Raw genomic sequence first — 17,790 nt, forward strand, 5'->3', positions numbered from 1 at the left:
TTTAAACCGGAAGCATGATTTTGGAGAATTTAATTCTTTGAGAAGGAAAAGTATAATTTTTATTTCCAGATGTGCTTTTAAGGCCTAGCTATTCTAAAACCTTACAAACAAAAACTTCATTGTTACTAATCTTGAGTTCCTTCCTTTATGATGTGTCTTTCACTAATTACAATTTTCAAATGTTAATGAGTTTATAACTAATTAGTCATTAACAGTTGAAAATTGTAAATTAGTGAAAGACAAATTTAAAACGACAAGAAATTAAAGTTATTAATAATTGAGTACAATTCTACCTTGTTCCTCCAAAATTTACGTAGGTCGGTAATTCATTGCTAGAAGAGAACGGCATTCTATTTAAGTTGATTGGAAGCACCAATGGTCGTTGACTAGATAAAAGACGGCGGTTTCTGTGTTGAATGCCTTGGCAAATAGTAGTGCTGCAAATAGCAAGTCTATAATGAAATAGGTGAAGATAACGAACAGTGATCAACCTAAAAAAAATCTTAAAAATAAATCAAATCTGTGGGGAGGGCATATAAACAAACTGCATTTGATCCTGACCAATCTTATTTAAATACCCGAGATATTTTGGATGGGTCATCATGCAAAAAAAAAGATGTAAAATGATGTGCGTTAGCAAAATAACATGCAAGTTACATGTTTACAATAGTTTATTCCAAGATGTATATGCTTACTGTGCACCCTTTTTGAAATCCTTTTTTGCTTTTTCATTATATACATACATACATACATACATACATACATATATATATATATATATATATATATATATATATATATATATATATATATATATATATATATATATATATATATATATATATATATATATAAACCAAACTAAATGCAGATGTAGGTGTTCACAGATTGAAAACATATAAATCTTGGAAACACGACACAACCATTGTACTTACCAACTTTCCATACATGTATATGCAAAAGGAATTGAAAATATTGTGCAATACGCAAAATTGCAATATGCAATTTTGAAAAACATTGAACAATGAGATCGTTGACATGTAAAACATCTATCTGTTTCCACGCTATAAAATTCTTATACAATTATAAAGACCATCATTCAAATTTCAACCCTAGTGTGTAATATACAACTGACCTCATTCCTCTAAAGTCCGATTCTTCGGGATTATAAGATAGAATTGGAACATTGCATCTCTCTGTAGTGTGGAACCATTGGTCAATAAAACATTGAAGCGTGTTCATTCTGCCATTCCCAAGATTTCTGATTCTTTCAAATAAAGTTCATGTATATGATACTAGATGAAATCCCGCGCAAGCGCGGAGGATTGAATTTTTACCACTACCGACAGAAAATAAAATTATATATTAGAGTTTCTACTGACAGCCTACAGGCTTATAGCAGGAGGAAATACTATGTTTAAAATCCTGCATGAAGTAGATTTACGTCTCCACCCCTCCCCCTTTTTTTGTAAAAACTTGAATAAATAAATCATTAATTGACGTTTATTGTGAAACCTGTTATACTATGTTAGGGATATTGTACTCCAGATACTATTATTTCATTTCTGTCAAGGATGAAAGCAGCTTATATGCACATTTTACTGATAATTTGATATTTTTTGAAAGGGGGGGGGGGTAAAAATTCACAAGTACTTGGGTCTTGGTATATAAATATGTATGTAACTTATTGATATGTAAAAATGTACTTTACTTTTTTTACATATCAATAAGGTACATGCATATTTATAAACCAATTCCCAAGTACCTGTGTAAAAATTAGCTTGTAACGCCCGATGAATAGGCCGAGTATTTGATACAAAAGACTGTATTCAGAAACAAGAGGCCCATGGGCCACATCGCTCACCTGAGCACATTGGCTAGGCAAAAGCACACAGTTCAGTATTGAAAAGACCGGGGGGGGGGGGGGGAGCTTGAATTTTAAACTACCTGATGATGCTTCCATGTCAATATAACAAATGGCTTTGTTGTACTTGAGAGGATTTTAAAAAAAAATTCCCATATATTCCTTTGTAAAAATTTGATCCCCCATTGTGGCTCCTCCCTATCCCAGGGGTTATCATTTGAACAAACTTGAATCTACACTACCTGAGGATGCTTCCATATCAAAATGACTAATCATGGTTTGCAGTTCTTGAGAAGAAATATTTTTTCTATATGTTCTTATGTTAAACTTTCCATCCCCCATAGGGCCCCACCCTACCCCTAGGGGTCATCATTTGAACAAAATTGAATCTACACTACCTGAGGATGCTTCCATATCAAAATGACTAATCATGGTTTGCAGTTCTTCAGAAGAAGATATTTTCCTTTATATTTCTATGTAAAATTTTGATCCTCCATTGTGACCCCACCCTACCCCCAGGGGGTCATGGTTTGAACAAATTTGAATCTACACTACCTGAGGATGCTTTCATATAAATATGACTCATCATGGCTTTGCTGTTCTTGAGAAGAAGATTTTTAAAGATTTTTCCTATATATTTCTATGTAAAGCTTTGATCCTCCATTGTGGCCCCGCCCTACCCCCGGGGGTCATGATTTGAACAAATTTGAATCTACACTACCTGAGGATGCTTCCATATAAATATGACTCATCATAGCTTTGCTGTTCTTGAGAAGAAGATTTTTAAAGATTTTTCCTATATATTTCTATGTAAAACTTTGATCCTCCATTGTGGCCCCGCCCTATCCCCGGGGGTCATGATTTGATCAAACTTGAATCTACACTACCTGAGGATGCTTCCATATAAATATGACTCATCATGGCTTTGCTGTTCTTGAGAAGAAGATTTTTAAAGATTTTTCCTATATATTTCCATGTAAAACTTTGATCCTCCATTGTGGCCCCGCCCTATCCCCGGGGGTCATGATTTGATCAAACTTGAATCTACACTACCTGAGGATGCTTCCATATAAATATGACTCATCATGGCTTTGCTGTTCTTGAGAAGAAGATTTTTAAAGATTTTTCCTATATATTTCTATGTAAAACTTTGATCCTCCATTGTGGCCCCGCCCTACCCCCGGGGGTCATAATTTGAACAAATTTGAATCTACACTACCTAAGGATGCTTCCATATGAGTTTCATCTTTCCTGGCCCTATGGTTCCTGAGAAGAAGATTTTTAAATGATGCCATAATTTTTTCAGTAATTCCTAATTATCTCCCCTTGAAAGAGGGCGTGGCCCTTCATTTGAACAAACTTGAATCCCCTTTACCCAAGGATACTTTGTGGCAAGTTTGGTTGAAATTGGCCCAGTGGTTCTTGAGAAGAAGTCGAAAATGTGAAAAGTTTACAGACAGACAGACGGACGGACAGACGGACAGACAGACGGACAGACGGACGGACGCCGGACAAAATGTGATCAGAAAAGCTCACTTGAGCTTTCAGCTCAGGTGAGCTAAAAAATGAAATGTATTGATTAAAGCACAAAATTTTACAACTTTAATTGCATTTGAACAATACCTTATTCATTAATTTTCTCTTTTCATATAAGCAAGCTTATTACGAAGTACAAATTGTACTTCGGGTTCGTTGCCATGACGCTCTCAGTGAGGAACATATACAAATTTTACCGATAAGGCGATATATTTATTAGGAAAACCTACTACATGCATGTATATGTAATAGTCTCTCGGTATATAAATATATTCACAACTTATAGTGTTATCAATGATTTACCATTATTTCAATGACCATTTACAGAAAAGCTTTTTCATGTTCATGCAGCTATAATCGCCTCGTTTTTCTTTTTAACCTCGGGCTCGATGCTATATGATGTTCCATAAGCTTCCGTCATTATTAAGATCGGTGAATGACAAAAATAATTTGCACATTTCCCTTTTCAATCTGTTATCACAACTTATTTCTATAATATCATTTAAATCAAGTTTTGATTGAATAAATCAATGATGGCTTTTTATGAAATAATTGAACGATTGCTTATTGTCAGTTTCATTAAAAATTGCCAGTAACTTGGATCCGCCAACCGGAAACGCCACCGTACTCATATTTTTGCTATTTCATGGCTGTTTATAGAAAATGAAAGTAGACTTTTAATTTAATGTACAATACTTACAATGCGAGTGAAATCTAAGTATACTTTAGTTACTTTATTTAGTTTTTATTTGCAAAATTTATTAAGATGCATTTATAATGTTATGAGTGAAAATTCCTTGTCTTACTTCTATGTGAATTATTTGATGTATCTCAGTGTAGTCTACTTTTGTGCAAAGTTATAAGAGATCTAAACTGTAGGAGTAGTAGCGTTTTAAAGGAATTTTACAGTAATGTCTATTTTTAGTAAACATGGCAACACCATTATTCCAAATAATAAAAAAAATACACAGAATTATTTATCTGAGTTTGAAATCTTGTGTCAAAGTCATATTCAAATCAGTCCAAAACTGTAGGAGGAGTAACGTTTTGAAAGTACTAGTATTTCATAAATATTACTATTTTAGTAACCATGGCAACAACGCTCAACAACCCCCCCCCCCCCCCAATGATAAAAAGAATTTATGAAGTAAACGTTATGGTACTACTTTCTATTATGTGGACGGTAAAAGTTAATTTTCTAGATTTTAGACCATAATATATATCATTGATAAAATGATAAAAAATAGCATCAGTATTGAAATTAAATCCATAAATTTACAAAGAGAATCTTGAAGAATTTTGTACACATTTTAACGTATATTTGAAAAGTTTACCTTCCAAGGACTACGTTGACATGATTAAAGCTCTCATTAGACGATGAACAGTTTGGATTATCACAATGTCTATGTACAACGCTAGAAAAGTCAAATGCTGGGAGCACCATGTGACCCTCATCTTGTCCATTTTCCAAAGATGCACCTAAGTGTCCGACCCATTCCCTGATGGCAGCTTCATAATTACCTTCATGGTAAAGTTGAAAAATCCTATACAATGTCTGGAAAGTGTATTTAAGAAACTCGAGAAAATGATTGGAATTTTTTTTCTGAGAAGTAAAAAATTAATAATATAAACACAATTTAAAGAAAAAGAATAAAGAAAACGTAGATGCTGTCATAGGGCAGTAATGCCAGCACATAAGTGTTTGCTTCTAAGTTTGAATGTACTCTCCCTTCTACCTGGCAGGTAATGCATATGAAAAACCACAATAAATTACATAAAATGTGCATAAAAATATATACATTTATGGAATTTAACAAAAGAAAAAAAAATGCACTGAGAGCATCTCGCCTATAGGCCTTCTGTGCCAGTATTTCAACGACAAACTCATTACTGGTCATTCTCACAATGTCAACGTTTTCTGATTTCGGAACTCCACACAAACGTTTGTGTGGAGTTCCGAAATCACAAAACCTTGACATTGTGAGGATGATTACTGGTCTGAAAATTAATAGTTTCCTTCAAGAAAGATTTTCTGTAATATATATATATATATATATATATATATATATATATATATATATATATATATATATATATATATATATATATATATATAAGTTGGTGAACCTATTCATGTTGTTGTTAAAGCAGCATAATGGTAGGGCGCTCACTTCGTGATCGGGAGGACCGGGTTCGATTCTTGTTCGCGGCGCCGCGTCATATCTAAGACTTTAGCAAATTTGTTCAGTGAACATGGGGCAGCTAGACAGATTTAATATTTATTGCTGCCGTAAAAACTTTCAATCTAAGAAGCGTCTTTATGAAATGATTAAACTTAATTTTCACACGATACGGATAATCTGTATTTCCATGGAACAAAAATAAATAAATAAAGTAAAAGTAGTTAAAAAATGATCGTGTAGGGTGTTTTTGGTGAGTCGGTCGGAGTACACCAAATAATTTTTTATTGTTGCCCTCACCACATATGTAAGGGGGATGTGAACTCTCAAATCATTATCGGCCGCAGCAGCGGCCGATCTATTTGTGGTTGTGTTAGAATATGCACATGGGGAAATGAGACGTTATTTTTTTTATTGCTTCTTTGGAATAATTCTTTATTGATAACAAACATAAAAGTTACGAATAAAAGCCTTTTAAAAAATGCTTTTAACTAAGTCTAAATATTTTGTTATCATGTTTCAATTTGTTTTTCATTTCTCGTCAGATATTTATTGATTTAATGATTTTACAAAAAGTTCTTCATGAACTGCTCCCAAACAAGGGCGTGCGTAAGATATAAAAAGAAAACGTATTGAGTTTCGAATCTGAATTACAATGCCTAAAATAATTAATAAATTGAAAAAAGTACTGAGTTTTGAATTTACAATGCAGTTGCAAGTGACACAATGAATTTTTTTCTGCACTTCACATACATATCTATCACAACACTGATCGGCATTATAAATTGGCAAAAATCCAGGGTATCAGCACGTGAAGCTTGTGTCCTTTTTCTCGGCATTATGATATTCATAATCAATTATTTTAGATATTTGTTGTATTTGTCCTTGAATCAAATATTTTGATGACATACGTTCCTACCCTTTATTGCAGTCTGATTTTCATAGTAATGAATTTATTTTTATTTTCATCAATATTTAACAATTGATCACTGAAAACTAGTGTAAAAAATGTACAGAAAAGTAAAGCAATTGTAAAAATGTATCATATACTTTTTCTATTTGAATTTTTTCTTTGGACTCTTTTCTTGTGGATATTCTTCAAATGAAATATATTTTTGCGGCCGATTTGATGCTTGGCATCAATTTAACTTGTTCATTTTGTGGCTGTAAGAAAAGACACACAGCTCAATATTTCGACAACTTCTACAAGGTACTTGACCTTTGAGCTCTGACCTGAAGCAAGATTACAATACAAGACCTATCCGTGTACATGTAATTTGAAACACAGATTTTTTTTATGCCCCTGTATCGAAGATTCGGGGGTATATAGTTTTTACCCTGTCCGTCCGTCTGTCTAGCTGTCTGTCTGTTTGTCCGCAAAAACTTTAACCTTGCCTATAACTTTTGATTGGTTGGAGCTACGACTTTCATATTTCACGGTGTATTCCTTGTGACAAGACCTTTATTTGCGTACCATCATTTTTGACCTTGACCTTGGAGTTTGACCCACTTTTGCAAAATTTTATGAGACTAACTTTGGCCTTAACTTTTGAACAGTGTGTGCTTGGAGTTTCAATCTTCACATATGTAATCCTTGTGACAAAACCTTCCTTTGGATACCAACCACTTTGACCCTTTCACCTTGACCTAGGAGTTTGACCTACTTTTGAAAAACTTTAACCTTGGTCAAAACTTTTGAACGGTTGGTGCTAGGGCTTTCATACTTCACATATGTAATCCTTGTGACAAGACCTTCCTTTGGATACCAAACATTTTGACCTCTTGACTTTGTCCTAGGAGTTTAACCTTCTTTTGAAAAAGTTTAACCTTGGCCATAACTTTTGAATGGTTGGTGCTAGGGCTTTCATACTTTACATATGTAATCCTTGTGACAAGGCCTTCCTTTGGATACCAACAACTTTTGCTCTTTGACCTTGACCTTGAAGTTTGACCTACTTTTGAAAAACTTTAATCTTGACCATACCCTTTTAAACATCTGGTGCAACGGCTTTCATACTTCACATGTGCATTCCTTGGGACAAAACTTTCCCTTGGATACCATCAATTTTGGCATTGACCTTGACCTTGGAGTTAGACCTACTTTTAAAAAACTTTACTTTAGCCATAACATTGTAACGTTTGGTTCTAGGGCTTTCACATTTCACGAACATGTGTATCACTTTTGACAAGACGTTCACTTGAGGCCCCAATTGACCTTGAGTTTGAAATTTTACTAACTTTTATAAACCTTTAACCTTCGCCATAACTTTTGAACAGTTGGAGCTAGGGCTTTCAAATTTCACAGGTCTATTTCTCGAGACAAGACCTTTCTTTGGGTACCAACATTTTTATCATTTGAGAAACTTTAAACTTTGTCATTAGCTGCCAAATGGGGGCATCAGTGTTTCACAAACACATCTTGTTCGGTTTGTTCCCGTTTTGCACACATTTGAATTTCAAGTATTGAAAAAATGTGTGCAAAACGGGAGTTTTCCCCGGTGAGTTAATAACTAAATTGCTATAGTCTATACAATAGTTGTGAATTTGGAGAAAGAGAACCTACGTAAAAAATAGGAAGAAAAAAATGATTTATTTAGAATTTGATATTTTGATTCATTTCTGTATTTTCATAAGAAGAATAAACTATTTTAAAACATGAAAAATATCATAAATACTTATTATAACAATAATTTAATCACTCATTTAAAAAGGGACGAATTGTGATAAGGATATTTGTTTAAATTACATGTATCAACTTCATCTTCAGTTCGGTTGGACAAGTTAAATTTTGAAAATTTATTTTTTTTAAATATGTATCAAAATGTATTGGTAAAATACAGCAGGCATGTTCACGAAGCTATCTTAGGACTATTATGTGTCCTAAGAACGTCTTAAGAAATATCTTAGTCTTAAGTCAGTTTCTCGAAGCTTTCCTAAATCTAGGACCTCGTCATAAGTTCGTCCTAACTTTAGGACAACATAAATCATATCCTAAGATCATCCTAAGTTGGTGATGCTTATTTTTCTGAGCATCGCAAGTACATGTATAAGCGACAGTTTTGCGTTCCTCAACAGTCTGCGTATTAGCAGACATGGCTGTAGGAACCGGGAGGCACGGGGGCTGCAACCCCCTCAAATAATTTTGCCGAAATATAGAATATTATAGAAAGCATAGCTACTATTTGCTTGTGCCCTCTCAATAATTGCGTCTGATGACCTTTTTTTTTTTGCTTGTCAAGGAATTTTTGGAAGATGATAGTGCCCCCCCCCAACTGAAAATATATAGCTATGCCCCCCCCCCCCCTTCCAAAAAAAAGAAAACTGAAATTGCTTCCTACGGGCCTGGCTAAGGAATTACACAAATCATTTTTTCACATATGTTATCCAAAGCCCTCTTCTTTGCAACATTAGTTACAATGTTCGATAATCTATTTTTTCCACTTCATCAAAAATCACCTGAATTTTGCACTTGAAAATTTTCACTTCCTCTTCTTATTCATAATGCAGTAATGCAGGCACGTCAGATCCCTTTTTAAATTGGGGAAGGGGGCAGAGAAATAATTGACTTTTAGGGTGAGGGGGCAGGAAAATATAATTGACTAGACGAAAAATGAAATTCCCTGAAAAACTTTGACATAAAAAAAAATGACCGCACTCAAAAACCTTCTTACATGTAATGTGGGATGGGGGTGGGGGGTTGGGGGCGTCCATACTCTCCTGAATAAAAAAACAAAACAAAACAAAACAAATCAAAAAAAAAAAAAAAAAAAAAAAAAAAAAATATTCCTACACGTTTTATGTGTATGGGACTAAAAGTGAAAATTATTTTCTTATTTTTATCTATCGCCTTGATATAAGCAAATCGGGGAATATTGTTTTGATTTACATCAATTTAAAACTGTTGAGAGTTCCAAGACTCGGGAGATTAAGCATTGCCTTTAAAATAATGAAACATTTCCCTGTTTGAATACTATGGTACATGGTTTCGAGCCCTGCAAAATTCATTTCATATTTTTTTTTCAGTTTATTTTTCAAAAAATAATTTACTTTTATTATACGTCATATCATAATCTTCATTGTGGTAAATTACTGTATTAAAGATTATTTTTTTTATCTTTTGAGTTATCCAACATATTGTAAATATTATTTCTGAAACACCGTTTTTATAATAAAAATGAAATTAAATCTTTCACTTTGATAGAAAAAATTCGCTTGTTTCGTTGCGACTTACATGGGGTATTTAATATATATATATATATATATATATATATATATATATATATATATATATATATATATATATATATATATATATATAAAAATAATTTTAAAGATGTAAACATTAAAATTATACTGAAGTCACCATGTACATGTAAACGGATAGATTTTTGTTATGTAATATAGAAGTTTTTTTTTTTTGGCTGCAAATGTCTCCCAAATTTTTAGTATAATTAGAAACAATTGTGTTCATCGTATGTTAGGATATCCTAACTTAAGATGTTCTTAAGATACCGTCGAGCTACATCTTATGATATGCCCTAAGTATAGTTCTTAGGATGTTCCTAACTTTCTTCCTAAGTCATAACTTAGGAACAATCTTGGGACGTATCTTAGGAAAGTTTTGTGAACATGCCTGCAGGTAATTCTAGGTAGATCCCAGATGGAGATCAGACTATAATTGCTATCAAAAAATATTTCACTCCTATTGTTTTATACCTAATAATCAAATGTGTGCAAAACAGGAACACACCATTTTTTCAACTCAATCGTCAGTAATTATCAATACAATGGATTACAAGTTGTGTTGTATACTAGTGTGTAGTTCACATGCATAATCCCATACCGTCCAAACATCATAGCAACAAAAGCGCATACACTTGTATAGTATTCCCAGAAATTATTGAGAATTAAATTTTTTTCGATGCTTTTATCTAAAATGTTGGATTAATAACATACAATGTAATTTAATGTTACTATTTTATTTAATGACAATACCCTGTACTTTCTAATGATACATACAGTTTTCATGGATAGCCTCTCATTTATTTTATATTCTACCTGTTGACTGCTATTAAACAATAGGAAGCCTATTTAAATCTGGTCATATTTCTGAAACACCGAATATTGTATTGTGTGATACAGAATATTAAAAAAGAAGAGGAATTCAGTTAAGAAAAATAGTTTGCAGGCCAAATAAATTAACATTCACGAATAAGAAGGCTTGGATATTTGCTCAGTAAGAGCAACAATATGTGTAGTAAAAATGGGGTTTCATTCCTAGCCCTACCAGCTCTTTCCTTTTGCTAAATTCCTAAATTCATTTTTCAATAGTTTGTCCCAAGTGAATCAATATTACACAGTGGAATACTCGGTATTTCCGAAGTATCGCCAGCTTTGCAATTCTTTGATAATCAACATCTACAACAGGCTTTCATTTTTCTATAGCTCTCATTTTGAACATAAGCAACTGACAGGGAGTATAAAAAGAAACCGGTGAGTATAATGAAAACTGTATATAAAATAAGAAAGTTGCAAGCATTGTCATTTAATAAAAAAACTGCTTTCAACTAAATATTTTTTTTTAAAAATATTTTGAAAAAAAAAAAAAAAAACATTTCACGAAAAAATTCTCATTTTTTGGGAACACTATATATATAGGAGATTCTAGATGACATTTAACCTACCCGATAGACAATTCTTGTTGAGGTTCCAAGCAGGCTACGGAGACAAAAGTCCTCTGTCATGGTATATACCATTATTGTAAGAAATTCACCAACTACAGTGCAAGTTTTATAATATTATTAACATTTAATTCATCGCACAGTGATATATTAACTGTTTTTTTCTCAATCATCCATAGACTCCTTGATAATGCTTGATAATTGGAAAAGAAACACATATTAAGCAAACAATAATCGTATCATTGTCGAATCTTAAAACTTAACAGACTAATTTTCACTATGGCTACTCAAAGTATCTTATCAAAATACAAATTTGTAGAAATAAGTATACAATGATAACTTTGAACTTAAGGATGAAATATATGGAGACAACGAACAGTATTTAGCTGAAAAGTCTATTAATTAAGGGTCCTCCACACCCCGTGACTTGTGACGTATATCGAGAAAAAATACTTTTACTTCCGGTTTTATTTAAGAAATGAATTTAATTTTTTGAAGATTCATGAGGACATGAACTACGACTACGACGCTTCACGCCGGCATATTTCATGAAGCGCGTTAGCGCTTCATGATAAATATGCCGGCGTGAAGCGTCGTAGTTCATGTACCTCATGAATCTTCAAAAATTAAATTCATTTCTTATATTTACATTATTTTTCTGATGAGTTGCCACAAATTCCGCCATTCAACTGTCATTTTTTAAAGCAAAATAGTTTGCACTATACTTTTGACGTCAAGTGCGGTATTATGACGTAACAATGGAGATATTCATGCTCATTCATGGTAGTTCATGAGAAAATGAACAGTCTTCTAATTTGCAAAGAATATTAAGTAAAAATGTTTGGGAATGTAAATATTATAGTTTGTGCGCTGACGATTTGACTTGCACCGCCTGTAAAGGCCGGTTTACACGGTAATACCTGTCGTATACAACTTGTCGTTTACAACTTTTGTAATATATTCCTTATATGTCTACACGGTAAAAACAGGTTTACATTCCACTCTTTTGTTATTTAAACAAACAAAACGCCCCTTTGAAGAAGTACAGCTTTTTTTTTTCATTTTGTTAATTCTGGACTTAGATTTAAGTAATAGACAGCATTATTTTGTTATATTTCTTTCGAAAAACTGATGAATTGATCAACTCTCATCGAAAACGAGGAGAAGACAGGTAGAAAGTCCCTCAGCGTTCTTTCTCAGTTTATCTTTCCTACCCAAATATATGTATTGATATAACTGGTATGACATTGGTATATTTTCTTTAGATATTAAGGTTTTGTCAAAGGAAGAGTATGCAGCCAACCGAGAGCGACACTCTGATCATAAACAATGAACACATGGCATGATCACGCCGTGACCGAAAGAAGAAAAAGTGTCGATCTTTTTCAATAAAAAACAGCAGACATTTGAGATTTTGTTGCATAATGATTCGTAAATAACAGGTATATCTACTCGAAAACGTTTAAGTTTATTATACTTTCAGGCTAATAAATCCATTGCGATATCGTCAACAAGACTCTTGTGAAAAGTTGATATTATTGTACACTGATTTGTGCGTTTAAATAATAATTTTTGTTTGATACATATTTTTCAAAGTGCGTTAAGTGTCTCCATGGTAAAAAAAATGTTAATGTACACTCTTAACGCACTTTGAAAAAAATTTCAAAGTGCATTGATTTTGTCCCAATTTTAACGCACTTTGAAGAAATTTATCAAAGTGCGTAATTTTTGTAGTGCGTTGCCACATATGCACCATAGTAGTCTCATTGTGTGTTTATAAATATTGATAAAGTGTGCATTTCTAGTTTTGCTCATTTATATCTGTCCTGTTCAGTTGTGAATAACGAGTTACTGAGTACATGTATGATGACGTATGCGGAGACTTACCAAAGTTTTTGAGTACTGGGTAACAGGAAAGATAACTCTCAAAACGGAACTTCGATACCACAGATTTTGAAAATAATTTTCCCTATTCAATAAATTTGATTTTGATTCAATTTTTTGTTGTTATTTAATTCATTAATGTTTCTTCTATACTATCAGGAATCTTCCATAATTTTTTCTCCATGAATTTTAGAGGTAAATGAGTTATATTTATTTTTTATAACTTTGATTAATTTTTAAAAAAAATATCCTCAGTGATAAAATTAAGTTTTTGTGATTGTTTTCTAGGCTTAATAATATACTCCAGGAGAACACAAAATTTGTTGTGCTACTTATAAAAACTCGGTGGGGAAAAAATCTTAAAACTTATGAAATTAAATTTTAAAAAAACCAGTGTAAATCATATTTCAATTCTTGGCCAGTTTTTAAAGGTTGATATGCTTGTTAAAAGTAATGCTCAGTAATATGAGAACATAACTTGGGGGTGTGTGGAGGACCCTTAAACATTACAAAGTAGGTGCAGAGCAAACACGGACCTCCAAAACATCAGACGTGGGATCAGGTGCCATGGAGGAGCGAGCATCCCCTGCCGACCGGTCACACCCGCCGTGTGCTCCCTGTCATGATCGGGAAATAACGGAAAAATCCGTCGACATACAAAATCTACTAGTTTATAGTTACAAATTCTTACTTTGACTACCTGCTACATCCGATGACTGCAGAGTGGGGTCTGTCTGAACAGGTACAACCTGTCTTGATAGTCGAGGTCGTTGGACATCAGGTGGTAGGTTCAGAAGCTGCCGTGGTATATGCTGCCTGTTACAAACTAAAACGTGTTGGTTGTTTAAACTACATATTTCAGTACATTGTGCTATTGGTCTAGATGGCCTGTCATTGTTTTGCTGGCGGTTACTTGAGGTATTAAACTCACGATTCTGATTCGAGTGAGATGACGGTGCATGGTCTGTCTGGTTTTCAACGGGATATACTTGAATGTAAGAGAAATAAGTATTGTCAATAACCTTAGAGTGACACACCAATACTGAATCCCCCAGCCATCAACCCACAATTACATTTTGATCAGTTCATTATATCTGAATAACACATGAAGAATATGTAGTCCATTCGATCAGTAAATTTGAATTGACAGGCAATAATGTATCACAACCTCAGAAATGGAAATATTAGTTTATAGTTACAAATTCTTACTTCAATTTATGACTACCTGATATATCCGATGACTGCAGGGTGGGGTCTGTCTGAACAGGTACAACCTGTCTTGATTGTTGAGGAAGAGGTTGGACATCAGGTGGTAGGTTCAGAAACTGCCGTGGTATATGCTGCCTGTTACAAAGTAAAACGTGTTGGTTGTTTAAACTACATATTTCAGTACATTGTGCTATTGGTCTAGATTGCCTGTCATTGTTTTGCTGGCGGTTACTTGAGATATTAAATCCACGATTCTGATTCGAGTGAGATGACGGTGCATGGTCTGTCTGGTTTTCACCATGAACGGGATATACCTGAATGTAAGAGAAATAAGTACTGTCACTGGTTAAGCTACCGTCGTATGGTTTCCTTAATATCCCGTCAAGTCCAAAAAATTTCGATCTGAGCTTCTCATAATAGAAATAATGGGTTGAAAGTACGTAAACAAGCCATAAAACTGACACACAAATACTGAATCCCCCAGCCATCAACCCACAATTACATTTTGATCAGTTCATCATATCTGAATAACACATCAAGAATATGTAGTCCATTTGATCAGTAAATTTGAATTGACAGGCAATAATGTATCACAACCTTCACATGAAATCTAGGATTTTGAATTCACGTTTAAAACATTACTACTTTCGGTTTCGGTAAATATTTAAAAGTTCTAAAAATGGACATGAGACTTTTTATCGCTAAAAATAAATTAAAGCTATATATGGCGTATCTGAGCTAAAAATAAAAATAACAAGAGGCCCGTGGGCCACATCGCTCACCTGAGCACACTGGCTAGGCAAAAGCACAAATCAGTAAATCAGTTCAGTATTGAAAAGATTACTACCGGGGGGGGGGGGGGGTGTTGAATTTTAAACTACTTGATGATATTTCCATGTCAATATAACAAATGGATTTGTTGAACTTGTGAAGATTTAAAAAAATATTTCCTATATATTCCTTTGTAAAAATTCGATCCCCCACTGTGGCTCCTCCCTATCCCAGGCGTCCACAGGCGCTTGACGTTTTTAACCTTTCTTTCCATAAATAAGAAATCCCCCATGCTATAATAATAACAAGGTTCGTCACGGTCGCCATCTTGAATTTTTCAGTTCAGCTACTTCGCCTCGATTTTTAGTCTACAATGTGTTTAAAATTAACGGATACAACCGTTTCCCTCAAGTACTTACTTTAACTATGCCTCCACTTTTGGGCAATTCAGCTCAAATCACATTAAATCCTCTCTAATTCTTAAAATGTCGCTTCATACTCAGTCTACTGCTACCGATTCCGTAAAACTTAGAAAAGAGAGGCCGGAAGTTGACTTTCCCCTATTGTGCCCCCCCCCCGGGTTCATCATTTTAACAAAATTAAACCTATACTACCTGAGGATGCTTCTATATCAAAATGACTAAACATGATTTTCTGTTCTTGAGAAGAAGATATGATATTTTCCTATTTGTTTCTATATAAAATTTTTGATCCCCCATTGTGGCCCCACCAGATCCCCAGAGGTCATCATTTTAACAAACTTCAATTTACACTACCTGAGGATGCTTCCATATTAATATGACTCATCATGGCTTTACTGTTCTTTAGAAGAAGATTTTTAAAGATTTTACCTATATATTTCTATGTAAAACTTTGATCCTCCCCCAGGGGGTCATGATTTGAACAAACTTGAATCCACACTACCTGAGGATGCTTCCATATAAATAAGACTCATCATAGCTTTGCTGTTCTTTAGAAGAAGATTTTTAAAGATTTTTCCTATATATTTCTATGTAAAACTCCATTGTGGCCCAACTCTACCCCAGGGGATCATGATTTGAACAAACTTGAATCTACACTACCTGAGGATGCTTCCATATAAATATGACCAATCACGGCTTTGCTGTTCTTGAGAAGAAGATTTTTAAAGATTTTTCCTATATATTTCTATGTAAAATTTTGATTGTCCATTGTGGCCCCGCCCTACCCCTCTGGGTCATGATTTGAACAAACTTGAATCTACACTACCTGAGGATGATTCCATATTAATATGACCAATCAGGGCTTTGCTGTTCTTAAGAAGAAGATTTTTAAAGATTTTTCCTATTTATTTCTACGTAAAACTTTGATCCTCCATTGTGGCTTCGCCCTACCCCTGGGGGTCATGATTTGAACAACTTGAATCTACACTACCTGAGGATGCTTCCATATTAATATGACCAATCAGGGCTTTGCTGTTCTTTAGAAGAAGATTTTTAAAGATTTTTCCTATATATTTCTACGTAAAACTTCGATTGTCCATTGTGGCCCCGCCCTACCCCTGGGGGCCATGATTTGAACAAATTTGAATCTACACTACCTGAGGATGCCTCCACATGAGTTTCATCTTTCCCGGCCCTGTGGTTCTTGAGAAGAAGATTTTTAAAAGATGCTATTAATTTTTCACTTATTCTTAATTATTTCCCCTTGGAAGAGGGCATGGCCCTTCATTTGAACAAACTTGAACCCCCTTCACCCAAGGATGCTTTATGGCAAGTTTGGTTGAAATTGGCCGAGTGGTTCTGGAGAAGAAGTCGAAAATGTGAAAAGTTTAATGACAGACGGACAGACAGACAGACAGACGGACTACAGACAAAATGTGATCAGAAAAGCTCACTTGAGCTTTCAGCTCAGGTGAGCTAAAAATACGAGATTGAGTGTAGATAAACATGACATATGTTATTTACGTTGAAATTAAAATTTTCACCGATTTTAAACTTGAATAACATCATGTTTCCATAGTTAAATTGACTTTAAACTAGGTCTGTGATTTAAAATGCGGAGTCGGTAAATATATTGGTTATTGTTTTAAATTTCTAATATCTTTGAAACGAGGTTGATTTAAATTGTGTAATTTACAGGAAAGTCCTATCTTTATATAAAGAAATAAATAAATAGAAAGATCTTTTTAATTTTAGTTAGTCTGAACTTGGAAAAAATACGCCATTTATGACTTTAATGTATCAATTGAACTGAAATGGCAAAACACAACTTCTCAGAACATTTTCCACTTCTTCTCTAATGAAGCAATTTTAATTAATTTTAGCAATGTAGCATTAATGAGTGAAAGGGAACAAAATTTGTGAATTTCAGGATCTCTTATTCCTAGGGCCTGAGGGGTGGGGCTATAACCATCAAAATTAATGCAATCTTTAAAAACCTTCTTTACTCCTGGACAGTAAGCAGTTGAACTGTTGGCATGATTCTAATAAACATGTATTAAACATTGACCCCTCTACCAAAATTGTGATACTCATGGCCCCAAGGTCAGGGGTTTAAGGCGGGGCTCTAATGATCATAAATTGAAAATGCATGAATTCTTAAAGTCCTTTTCTCTACCCCTAAAACGGTCAGTAGGCTTTTGTGCGTTAGCTTTGTGATCGGTAGGCCCGGGTTCGATTCTCGT

General features: G+C 33.9%; 1 protein-coding gene across 1 annotated transcript; it reads right to left on the reverse strand.

The window, feature by feature from the left end:
- Positions 1 to 918: 918 nt before the first annotated feature.
- LOC133183417 (uncharacterized) lies at positions 919 to 14,928 on the reverse strand. The gene is made up of 5 exons (XM_061318380.1): positions 14,371 to 14,928; positions 13,837 to 14,133; positions 11,265 to 11,356; positions 4,735 to 4,955; positions 919 to 1,267 (listed from the first exon to the last, which is right to left on the reverse strand). Exons 1-5 carry the CDS (start codon positions 14,840 to 14,842, stop codon positions 1,096 to 1,098), a joined length of 1,254 nt encoding a protein of 417 aa, XP_061174364.1. The 5' UTR covers positions 14,843 to 14,928; the 3' UTR covers positions 919 to 1,095.
- Positions 14,929 to 17,790: the final 2,862 nt, after the last annotated feature.

Source organism: Saccostrea echinata, unplaced genomic scaffold (genome assembly GCF_033153115.1).
Source record: "Saccostrea echinata isolate AGI-Se365-2 ecotype Australia unplaced genomic scaffold, CSIRO_AGI_Sech_v1 ptg000009l, whole genome shotgun sequence".
Taxonomy (NCBI): Eukaryota; Metazoa; Mollusca; class Bivalvia; order Ostreida; family Ostreidae; genus Saccostrea; species Saccostrea echinata.